The sequence below is a fragment of the Miscanthus floridulus genome, chromosome 16, assembly GCF_019320115.1.
Source record: "Miscanthus floridulus cultivar M001 chromosome 16, ASM1932011v1, whole genome shotgun sequence".
In the NCBI taxonomy this organism is placed as follows: Eukaryota; Viridiplantae; Streptophyta; class Magnoliopsida; order Poales; family Poaceae; genus Miscanthus; species Miscanthus floridulus.
In genome coordinates this window covers 60,858,928-60,871,152 of record NC_089595.1, presented here as the reverse complement: position 1 = coordinate 60,871,152, position 12,225 = coordinate 60,858,928, and the positions used below count along the sequence as shown (strand labels likewise).

The following is a 12,225-nucleotide window of genomic DNA, read 5'->3' as shown; positions in this document are numbered from 1 at the left end:
CGACAATGGTGACGCCTTTGGTTGCACATCCCTCGTTGGAGGCATTGTCGTGAGACCCCTTTACCCTCTTGGAGTTTGGTTAAAAAACCTTGGTTCTCCTTTCAGCGTTGATGGCATCTTTGAACGTCATTGCCCTCCTTGAAGCATCGCTGTGGAAAACCTACTTCCCTTGCCAGCTTCATAGGCTCTATTCGCTTATCTTATAATCCGTCTTTTTCAGCTCAACCGGAACAGTATTTTTCTTTCACAACAAATCAGCCGGAAGAGTGTTTCAGCTTGTTTTTCAGCGAAGCGAACGGGACAATAGTGCTTGCTATATGTGCCGTGCATAGTGACATTCAAGAGTTGTTGCTTACGAGGATCGTTAGGTTTGAGTTTCTTGTGGCGGTAGTTTTATTGTTGGCTCTTTCGTGAGGTTGTTTTTATTTTATTTTCATTTGTAACACGTTTCTTCTCTATTAATATATGCCCGGCATATTCCTGTTGGTGGCTCTTAAAAAAAAAGCTAGCCACTACAACTAAATAAGTGTATCTTACATAGCTGGAGACAAGCTTTATCTACTTGGACTTAATTAGCTAGCCAAATCAGATTTAACACATTACCAAACACACCCTATCTTATTGATGACGAGGATATACCGTGCGTTGGGGTTGGGGAGTACCGGAGTAGCAAATGGAACGACGTGTGAAAAGAGTGAAGAGCAACACATGTGGAAAGCGACGCCGCCAGTTTTCCACGAGGCGTGCGGCGTGCCATATGTGGCAAGTCGTGTCCAGTTCACTTCTCCACGTAGTCGTGCTGTATGATTTCAGGATTTGGCATTGGCTGCCCATGGTTTCCCGAACTCTGTGGCCCCTGGCCCGTACACAGGCAGGAAATCGGCTGCAGCTGAAAGACACCGGCTGTTTACTTTCTTGACCTGTTATCCCGACGGCACATCTGTAATCTCTACTTCCATTGATTTGATGAAAAGGTTGCGGCCGCCGCGGTTTTTTTTAGACCGGACACGAACCTGGCCAGCGTTTGATCAAGAGCCGAGAGCCCTCCTCTCCCCTCCTCTCTGTAATGTCTGTATCAGCTCACAGGCACGTCATCCAGTGAAGCCTCTACACGAATAACTGATTCGCAGGAAACAATTTCCTGAAGCCCACTGTACTCTCGCCAACAAAAACAAATCAGCGCGCCACGCACGCGTCCACCTGCACGAATCGCGACGCAGGGTCTGTCCCCCAAACCTCCCCTTCCAGAAAACCCTCCAAGAGCTCCTCTCCGTGAAGCACATCACATAGCGAGCCGCCGCTCATCAGTCCTCAGTCATCCCCTTCCCCTCCATCTCGGTGTCACACGCATACGCACCTAGGAGAGACAACAAGCGAGCGAAGCCATGGCTCTCCGCACCCTGGCATCGAAGAAGGCCCTATCCTTCGCGCTCGGCGGCGCGGCCCGGCCGTTGGCGGCGTCCGCGAGGGGGGTGACGACGGTCACGCTCCCCGACCTCTCCTACGACTTCGGCGCGCTGGAGCCGGCCATCTCGGGGGAGATCATGCGCCTGCACCACCAGAAGCACCACGCCACCTACGTCGCCAACTACAACAAGGCGCTGGAGCAGCTCGACGCCGCCGTCGCCAAGGGCGACGCCTCCGCCGTCGTTCAGCTCCAGGGCGCCATCAAGTTCAACGGCGGCGGTGAGTCATGGCCCTGTACTCGCCCCACATCTGTCGTCTTCTAGGCCTTGTTTTATTTTGGGGGATTATTACTATCAGGGCGGGGCTAATTTGATGGGTTCGATGGGGGTTTAGTGCGCTTTTGTTGCCGATCTCGAGTGATCTGAGCGCGGGAGGGGAGTATGTTGACCTCCCTGATTTCGGGTTGCCCCTATACCTGAGGTTTTCAGGTGGGTGTGCTGGAGATTCTCATAGATCACGAGTGCAGATTTTGATGGACCATCCATGGCTCGATGGTCTCCAATTAGGATACATTTTCGAGTTTCCCCCTCTCTATTAGTGCTTCTGTAACAGTCGAATTTTCTAGATTGGTTCGTGGTACCATTAGGGTCGTCTTGTCTCTATTTTTTTTTTGTTTGATGTCTTGTCTCTATTATTATGTGGTTTGGGTATTGTTTATTTTGCTGCATCTTTCTGTATGACTTTCTTTACTGTATTGTTCTCATGCTAGCTACTATAGGACTGATGATGCGAGTAGCATTTGCCAGGTTGTGGTTGATAAGAACTTTATTATTGTGCAGGAATCAGTGTTATTTGGTGGGCTATTAGAGCTGTAGTTACTGATGCTCAGACCTATAAAGTGGTTTCATGGGATGTCCTCACACTTGTACACTATGAACTACATTTAGTTCCTTTCCTGCTCGAGCATACCCCTAACTTGCTTGGGGTTATGGCTATATTTTACTCCATTCCAAATTGTAAGCTTTTCTAGGTACATAGATTTTGCTACGCGTCTAGATATACATTAGGTCTAGGTACATAGTAAAAGCTACGCATCTAGAAAAGCCAGAACGACTTATAATTTCGAATAGATGGGGTACTTGTTTGTGCAACACTGAAACCTGTTCATTTTGTTTTGTAAGCTGCAGCCTGTTAAACCCTTCTCATTAGTAAAATTGGTTTAAGCACATCTTGTTGGTCTAGATTGATGAGAGGTGAAGAAGCCCCTGACCACTTATTGGCAAGAAGTTGGCCTATTTAACTTGTTCATGAGCATGGCATGTTAACCTCTTGATTTTATTCACATTTAACCTATTCACATGTAGAAGGGCAGGCCTGGTGCAGTGGTGAGAGGTGTCTCACTGAGTCACCAGGTCGTGGGTTCGAAGCAGCCTCTCCGTAGATTTTGCGGGGGAAAGGTTTGTCTCGGTTTATCCCTTCCCCAGACGTCTCATGTGGGAGCCTCCGGCACTAGGTCTGCCCTTTTTTTTTAACCTATTCACATGTAACCTTTTTGGAAGATTTCCTTGTATTGAGATTGCCAACTAACTGTTTCTCTGCTCTAGAATTTTACTAAGATAATTATCATTTTTCAGGTCATGTGAACCATTCAATCTTCTGGAAGAACCTCAAGCCTATTAGTGTGAGTATCTTGTTAAGACAATTTGTTGTTTCAACTGTGTTTCTTTTCCTTTTTTGTGTCATTTTATGGAAAATTGTGGGGATATTGGATGCTTTGTAGGAGGGTGGTGGGGAGTCGCCTCATGGGAAACTTGGCTGGGCCATTGATGAGGATTTTGGTTCGTTTGAAGCACTTGTAAAGAAGATGAATGCAGAAGGCGCTGCTTTACAAGGATCTGGATGGGTGGTACGTATGTTATGCTTTGTTTATGTTTATCGAGAATAGTCGAAGATGTGTTCTGTTGACCATGAATCTCATGCTTCTCTGCAGTGGTTAGCTTTGGATAAAGAGGCAAAAAAGCTTTCAGTTGAAACTACAGCTAATCAGGTGAAAGGTGTTTTCCACATCTGTTTATTCTTCCTATGATACAGCATGGCTATGCCCAGTTCTCATTCTTGATCGGAGTTGTGTTTATAGCAACTTCCTTGCACCTTGGTGGCCCATAGGCAAGCTGCAATTGTTGTTGAGTGTGATTATATGCAGGCCTTCCATTTGTATGCATGCTTAAGAAAGGTATCACTAATATGACATAAGAAAGAATTAGAAAATATAATCATCAAAATAAACATCTAATGGCAAATGATTGTTGGGTTGCTTATGATATTGTATAAAAAAGTGTGTGATTTGAGACCAAGTGATTTACCTTCATCTGTTAACCAATCTGTAATTTTTTTCCTGACCAACATAATTTTTATAAGGCCATTAGCACGGCCACTGATTTCCTTTTTTCTTTTTGGAACTAACCCCTTTTTCTTTATGTAGACTCTTAGAGAACTGATCCCATCCCCACCCTCCTTTCTTTCTCATTCGGTTTGTCTCAGGGATCAAATGCTTTGGTGGGGATGCAGCTGGGTTCAGACAGAGTGGTGCCTTGTGCTTCCCGCCTTCTAGTTGTTAGGCCAATCCCAATGGATAGTTTCATTTTGTTGTTTTCAAGTGTGCCACATCAGCAAAATATATTTGATCAGCGTTACCAAGTCGTCCGACTAATCGTGGTTAGTAGGGCTTATCAGTGCCATGGTGATCAGTTATGCATTACGATTAGTTGCAATTAGTTTGTCTGGTGGGTGCCATGCAACTAGGGTCGATTAGACGATTTGAAAACCATTTGTTTGATGTCTGAAAAATTGCATCTCTCCTTTGCCACTCTTTTGTTAGAGTAATGTCCATCTCCGAGTGGTTTTAATGCTTGTTGATCATAATGTTTGCCCTAAACCTTACCCACTAATGGGGTGTAGAAGGATACTCACAAGTTAGTATGCGTTTTCACAATATCGGTGCAAGCTTTTCTGTAAGATAAAGATATGGTTGCAGCAAGTGGCCAAAAGTTTTTCCCTTCGTCAATTTTCTGAGAACATGTCAAGAGTGTAGTATCTCACATTTGTGCTGCGTTGAACTGCTGTGAAATTGTGAACTGTGGAGAGCTTTATCATCCTACCTTAAGTGATGCATGTGTTCTGTCACATGCTGGTTTTCAACCTTAAGTTTCATATCTTATCTTTTTAGATCCTACAAAAGGTGGCTTCATGCGCATAGCTGATTTTAGTATCTTGCAGGATCCTCTGGTGACTAAAGGTGCAAGCTTGGTTCCGCTGTTGGGGATTGATGTCTGGGAGCATGCATACTACCTGCAGGTAATCTTGTTGATCCTAAACTGATGATGACTTAACACTATTGCTTGAGTCATATGGAAAGACCGCATCAAAGATTGTTACTGGCTCCTTGCATCTTGCCGTCATATTGGTTCAACAACCCCTATATTAGCAATATGAATTACCCCCTCGATTCTTTTTTATAAGTTGCTATCATTCAAATTGGTATTTATATTGAAGATAGTTCTCACATCTTGCAGTCTTTTAGATAATCCCAAATTCTAGCAGCTTATGGATTATTATATCATTATTATGGTTAATACATCAAAGGGAATTTGGTGTTTCTGCCCTTATTATAGAGTCTAATGTGATTTTACCCCTACCAATGTTTTCAAGTCGTCTAGTCGACTCTGGTCGCCATGGGACCGACCAGACGATTAGTCGCGATTAGTCGTCGACCAGCACGACCAGTCGAGTCTGGTCTGGGCAGTGGGCACACCTACCATCATTGGAGGAAGAGCTCATCTTCGTGAGCTAGGGGGGAGCAGAGGCGCAGAGCCAGGGAAGAGCTTCACCAAGAGGTGTGCTGGCTGGGGAAGAGAAGCAGAGAAGAGAGAAAGAGCAGAGCAGCAGCAGCCGTCACGCACAGGAGCAAAGAAGAGAGAAAGACCAGAGCAGCAACAGCCGTCACGCACAGGAGAGGAGAAGAGAGAAAGAGTAGAGCAGCAGCAGCCGTCACGCACCGGAGAGCCAGGGAAGAGCTTCACCAAGAGGCGTGCTGGCTGGGGAAGAGAAGCAGAGAACAGAGAAAGAGCAGAGCAGAGCAGCAGCAGCCGTCACGCACAGGAGCAAAGAAGAGAGAGAGACCAGAGCAGCAGCAGCCGTCACGCACAGGAGAGGAGAAGAGAGAAAGAGCAGAGCAGCAGCAGCCGTCACGCACCGGAGAGAATGAGAGATGGGAACCCTAGAGACTTGGCCTCCTGTATATATATTACAGACCCTAGTGGGCCAAATTGGCAGCCCAACTACTTACCTGGAAGCCCAGTCAGGCAAGCCCAAAGAAGGCAGTGCCCAGCCTGGTCGGACGACCAGGTTTCTAGTCGAGCTAATCGAGTCGAAGTCTCTAATCGAGGTCATGGTACCGACCAGACCGACTAATCGCGATTAATCGGACGACTTGTAAACATTGACCCCTACTTTTCAAACTTTGTGATTTTACCCTCATAGTTTTGATTTGAAGCTGATGTTTGCCCCTGTTTTGGACGGGCGTTAGTTAACGATGGATTAAGCGACGAAAAATAGGAAAAATAAAACAAAAGAATGGGAAGTACCAAAATACCCCTTATCTTTTCACCCTCGCTCCTCACTCGTTCAGTCCAAGGCCACACGTTTTCCGTTCCCAGGCGACGGCATGTTAGACAGCTGCGGCCACTCGGACAGGCGCGTGAGGTGGCAGCGGCTCGCGCGGCACGGGGCAGGCCAAGTCTCGTCAGGTGTGGGGCGCTGCGATGGTGTCAAATCCCAACCACACCATGGTGCGTGTGTCCACATCGCCTGACAGCGCCCAGGCTTTCCAGTGGGGACAACAAACAAGAGGGAGAGGGAGCTCTTTCTCTTTCGCTCACTGATTCTTGGCCGGAGCTGCTGCAGATGTGAGCGCCCGCCTTCTCCACCGGAAGGTGGAGGTGTAAGACCGTTGTGCCTGGAGGCCTGTACCAAGCTCAAGGCTCAAGCATTAGCAGACGGAGGTAGTCCGATGGTAGCGTCCTGCCCAACTGGTGACAGTTCTTCCTGTCCACCGTTAACCGGATGAACCAGAGCATGTGGAGCTGGCGGATCTCGCAAGCGGTTGACGCTTTAGGGTAAGTTTTGGTTAGGTGGAGGTCACAGGCGGTGTTGAACTTGTAGTTGGGGTAATTAATCGATTAATTAATTACAAGAGACGAGAGGAGATTGTTTTGCTCTTTTACTTTTTTCGACGATTGAAGGGCAGGCCTGGTGTAAGCGGTAGAGTCTTACCGCCTGTGACCGGAAGGTCTCGGGTTCGAGTCGCGGTCTCCTCGCATTGCACAGGCGAGTTTAAGGCTTGCCACTGACACCCTTTCCCAGACCCCGCACAGAGCGGGAGCTCTCTGCACTGGGTACGCCCTTTACTTTTTTCGACGATTGAGCGACATACTAAAGATGGCAGTCTGTTTTTTTCTGGACGCCGTGTAATCCATTTCACCTAATTGCTCGTTGGTGAAATGAAGTGAGTGATTGCACATTAGTTGATTGTCCAATTTGATGTTAAAATAATGGTAAAATCATATAGTACTCAGAAAGCTAGAGGTGAATCTGTATGGACAAACTCTTTTTATTTTTACATCTGAATTGAGGGCGCGTTTGGTTTGCGTCCAAAGGATGCCGCGCCGGGCCGCAACTTCAGCGCCGCAGTTGCGGCATGCGTTTGGTTCGCTGCCCCATTTGCGGCATGCCGCAGCCTTACCATGGTCCTCTAGTGTATTTTGGGTGCCAAAACGTGCCGGAGGTGCGGCGGCCGATTTCAGCGCCGCAGTTGCGGCACGGCCAAACGTTCGGTGCGGCAGTTTCTGGACACTGTCCAAACGCGCCCTGACACCGTTAAGTGCTTTTACCGGAATAGGGGCAAACTCAATCTTTAATTTGAAAATGCAGGGGTAAAATCATAAAGTTTAAAAATAGATGGTAAAATCACCATTTGCATTGGAAGCGGCGGCATGAACACAAAAGCCACATACATCAAAGTATTTAGAAGTAACAGTTGAATTGAATTCTTGGATAACTGGTCATGCATGTAGAAGGTCAATTTGACAAAGATGTTTTCGAAGGTGATTGCAGTTTTGACTGAAATACAAGGCAATCTTTATTTTCTCCTTTCCAGTCTATGGGAGCCATGCCACCCCCTGCTTTAACAGCGAATTCAAATTGATCTTGTGTTCTGCATTCTGAGTAGACTTTGGTTCAAATTTATTTGTCTCCCAATATCAGTGTCAGTTTTCTCGTGAGTCAATCTTGAAGAAACTTTTTGTCGTGCTAAGTAATCTCCACTGCTTTCTTGGTTGCAGTACAAGAATGTTAGGCCGGATTACCTGAACAACATCTGGAAGGTGATTAACTGGAAATATGCTGGAGAGGTGTACGAAAATGTTCTTGCTTGAATTGTCTTAATGGACAATACTCATCTGCGCTGGGTTTCCTCTGTTTGACCATGTGAAATAAAGATGGACCTGTCGAGCCGCTGGACCTTGTGTACATTTCGCTGAGATAGACTAATGCACAATGGCCTGCCGATTTTGTTCGTCCTGCTTGCGTGGTACTCTGTTCTCTGCTCCTAGTGCATCCTTCGAGCAGGGTGATGGCCAAGAGAGCCATTCCTACTCTCGTTTCCATTAATGAAGTCTGCTGATCTTCCGATGTTTGCTTGAATTTGTTGCCATGCGTTTCCAGTTTTTGGCCTTTCCACTTGGAGCAAAATCTTGCAAATCATGTTCATAGGCATCATGTTTATGTTGAGCTGAAATTACCGTTTGAAGATATCTTTGGCTATAAGTTTCAGTATTCAGTATTCAGGCCGCTTAGCCTAAACAGTTTACACGGACTCATTGTCTCATTGCACATTTGCCCTTTGTTCTCTGTGCTATACATTTACACAATATTGCGTGTTCATCACTGAATTTTCACACGATGCTTGCGCACAATTCGTTGAGAAGGAAACAATCTTATCCTGATCCGTAAGGCATCATTCTTATTCTGCCTATTGTTAACAAGATGCCAATTCTATACGATCGCCAGGTGCTCAGGCTGCAAGTACACGCAAGGAAAAAAAAATCCAAAAATCCTTGTGTTGGGAAAACGGAGACCCTTAAGTTTAAATTGCTGCATTTTTTTTTATTCGTGAGCCTCAGAGATGACCTTGATCGTCAAAACAAACTTTTGTTTGGGAAACGAAGATGAGCATCAGCTGCCTGTTGTGAAATTTAAATGTCATAAGTGTCCTAACGCTATGGTCCAGGAGCACTTTCATAGACATTTGTTTTTTCAAGAACAGCTAACCATAGGCATTCAGTCGACCTGAACTTTTTGCAATTACACGGTGCAATGCGGACACTAACGCACGTACTCACCTCTATGTACAGGTCACTTGCCATCACCTTCACATCTATTGAAATTTCTTTTTCTATGCAATATGCAGCTCCAGTAAAACCACAATTTACTACTCCGTAGTGTCTTAAGAGGCAATATATCAACTAAAGAGGTGTGGTAGAGCCCCAAAGCGACGTTTTATCAGCATCTTGTGGATACTTCGCCATTGTTGGGCGGGTGCGGATGAGCTGCAGCAATCCTATATCAGAAATTTCTGCATGGAGGATCCCTTGAGCTCCATGCCTCTATGTTGTAAACCGCGTATATCTCCAATGTTGACCAAAGTTCAAACTCACATTAAAAAAAGCTACATTTTGCATCATTGTGTAGCAGTTCACCCCGAACCTGCATCTTTCTAACACGGTTCTACATCATCACCGAGACAAAGGATTAGAATAAAAGAAAAAAAACGGTAGCCTGTATAGAAAACAGGTGGACTGTGGATGCCTATCACAAGCATTTGCAAAAAAAAAAAAAAAAAAAAAAAACCCAAGAAAAGCTGATGCAAAATTAACTGAGCAAACTTCGTTGCTTGTATTGGGCACGATGACTGCCATCCGCCGACTACTGCCATAGCGAAAGGTCCCCTCTGATTCCAGAGGGCGAATAATGATGAGAACCAGGAACAAGTGCTCAGCTCACAGCTGCATTTGTGCTGCCTACAAAGGAACTTTGTACTTTGGGAATCACACAGCGAGCAGCGTAGTTGGTATTCATCTTAAGTTTCGGATGTCCCGGGCGACATTAATGCAAGAAGCAATTGGACAGTTGGTCTTGATTGTATTTGCACCTATATGAGATCTACAAGCAGAAAAACCCTCCTGCTCACACATATTCAAATACATTAGCTTTTTAAGTCATATATAAATTTAAAAATGTATAACTAACATAAGATGGACCCAATGAACTTGACACATATTATTAACAAAAACATAACTATAACCTAACCCTTTTAAGCTTTTATATAAGATTGTCAGAAACAAATGACGTGTGTGGTTATGCAATTGTCTTAGTATTTAATTGTCCGTTCCCTCAAATCACTGTGATCTACTAACATGAGTCAAACACTAATACTTGCATGTAATAGTGATATACCTTCCGCAGTGAATTGATGAGGGTACCGAGTGGGGGAGAGTTAACTTTTGCTCGTCTGGAAATCTGAATTTAATTGAAAAATTAGCATCGGTGGATAGTTAAATTTTGCTAAGCCAATAATTGAACGCAGCAGATTGATGAATAAGCGAATATTGAACTGCAAGACATACCTCATCAAGTCTTATATATCCAGGAGGCAACCTCGGGTCACTCTCTTCAATCATCATGCCAAGAAGTTTTTCCAAAGTGACACCATTTTCAATTGTGCATGCCCATCCCCATTCGTTGGCCAAGCTTAGCATTTCGGTAAGGAAAGAGGCATCATGGAGAGGACCTGTCCAAAGTGGGCCTACTACAGTGATTGAATCGGCATCCTGTGAAAAAGGGACAATTATATACTAGCACACTTCCATGGCCAAGTACTCAATAAACAACACAACTCGATGAGATTTCTTGCATGGCATAGGCATACAATTATCATCAAAGATTATTCATTAGGAAATCAACATCAGGGCTAGCTACAAATGATATCGTTTCTTAGATGACACTTGAGTACTTGACTCCTATGTTAATTTGTGTTAATTAATACTGGCAAAGTTAAAAGCTTAGGGCCTAACTTTACTGACATCAACCACCAGTAATAAAACAATAATTTAGTCCTGCCACAATGATCCATTGTACCTACTGTTCTGTCTGTACACCCACAAGAAATTTGCCCCAGCTCATCAAATCCAAAAGTTTGAGACTGGCCACAACTCTTGCAATGACAAATGAAGCCATAATTACTGTCAAAACAGAAAGGGCATCAGAGGTAGCATTCCAACTGATCAGCTCTGTAATTATTAGATAGAAAAGCACAATGCATTACCTGATGCCATCATCTTTTCCGTTGCATAGTTGTACCATTACTCGATAAATAGGACCGTGATATGCAAAATACGAGAATATGGGTGTTATGTGAAATCCCAAAAGAGATGCTTCCCGTGCAGCACCACCTAGAACCATTCGCAAACCAACCTCATTTGGATATGGCATTGGACGAACGTACGCTCCATATGAAGACAGAGAGCTAAAACAGACGACATGTTACATAGTTGACAAAAAAATGATCCATAACTTGTCCATCAAAGTACAGAGAAAATTTGATTTAAATAGACATGTTGGCAGCAAAGCATATAATGGGTAATGCAGTCTCACCATACTTTTTTTGAAGGTAGGCTCACCATACTTGACACAAGAAGTAACTATACCAACAATAAAGATGCTCCGTGCAATCTAATTATTAATCAGATACATACCAAATCTAGCTAAGCAATTTAACTTCAGTGTTTCATTTCTGTTTGCATAAGTACTAACTTCTATTACTTGTATTGGGGAATGGAAAACATTCACATTAATATATAGCACACGTTTACGAGACAACTCTGCAACCATAAGTTGAGCTACAAAAACTATTTACATCGGATACCTCTGCGGCTCTGCCAGATCCTATCGTATAAATATTGATGAACCTAATATAAAAACGTGTAATACATTTCTAATAATCCTCGGGACTTAATCCAAAGACTTTTAGATAAAATGAAAAACAAAAATGGATCAAGAACTCACCTTCTCGAACCATATCCTCTCGCGGACCGCCAATCCGTGGACGTCAGGTAGAGCAGGCCCCCAATTTTGAGCGCCAAGAGCGCTGCCCTTACGTACGCAGCGTCGCCGCCGAACGAGTCCACGTCGATGACGTCGAAGTACTCACGCCGAAGGTAGCGCTCTGAAAGCAGACGGGTAGCGTCGTTGTGCGACACCACCCAGCTCCTGCGCCCCGCCTCCGCCTCCGCCGAGCTCCGCTCAAAGCGGGCGAGGTTGGCGAGGATGACGGGGCGAAGCGCCTCGGAGGCATCGTTGGCCCAGACGAAGTCGGCGCCGGCCTGCGCGAGGTAGCGGAGCGCGCGGACGCCGCAGCCGCACATCGCATCGAGGCAGAGAAATGGGGCGGAAGGGTCAGGGCGGCCACGGCAGCGGTGGAGCGTGGCTGCGAGGACGGCGAGGTCGCGGCCCGCGGCGCTGTCGCTGCGGTAGAAGGCGGAGCCGGGGTCGAAGGAGACGCCGCGCTCGGAGTGCGTGCAGGCTGGTGGCGCTGGGCGGCGACGCGTGGGTTGAAGTAGAGGGGGAGAACGGGGCAAAGAGATGGCGGCGGCGGCCATGGTGGCGGGAGGAGCGGGGGGAATGCGGCTAGTTCTTAGGATTGGG

At 45.6% G+C, this 12,225-nt stretch overlaps 2 protein-coding genes across 2 annotated transcripts; one reads left to right on the top strand and one right to left on the bottom strand.

Moving 5' to 3' along the window:
* Positions 1 to 1,263: 1,263 nt before the first annotated feature.
* On the top strand, positions 1,264 to 8,166 carry LOC136513182 (superoxide dismutase [Mn] 3.4, mitochondrial). The gene is made up of 6 exons (XM_066507172.1): positions 1,264 to 1,686; positions 3,042 to 3,088; positions 3,188 to 3,313; positions 3,398 to 3,454; positions 4,684 to 4,761; positions 7,806 to 8,166. The coding sequence occupies exons 1-6, from the start codon at positions 1,386 to 1,388 to the stop codon at positions 7,896 to 7,898; spliced, it is 702 nt and encodes a 233-aa protein (XP_066363269.1). The 5' UTR covers positions 1,264 to 1,385; the 3' UTR covers positions 7,899 to 8,166.
* A 732-nt stretch (positions 8,167 to 8,898) lies between these two features.
* On the bottom strand, positions 8,899 to 12,225 carry LOC136513073 (tRNA (guanine(26)-N(2))-dimethyltransferase-like). The gene is made up of 6 exons (XM_066507070.1): positions 11,587 to 12,225; positions 10,847 to 11,047; positions 10,664 to 10,763; positions 10,149 to 10,352; positions 9,979 to 10,041; positions 8,899 to 9,704 (listed from the first exon to the last, which is right to left on the bottom strand). Exons 1-6 carry the CDS (start codon positions 12,177 to 12,179, stop codon positions 9,597 to 9,599), a joined length of 1,269 nt encoding a protein of 422 aa, XP_066363167.1. The 5' UTR covers positions 12,180 to 12,225; the 3' UTR covers positions 8,899 to 9,596.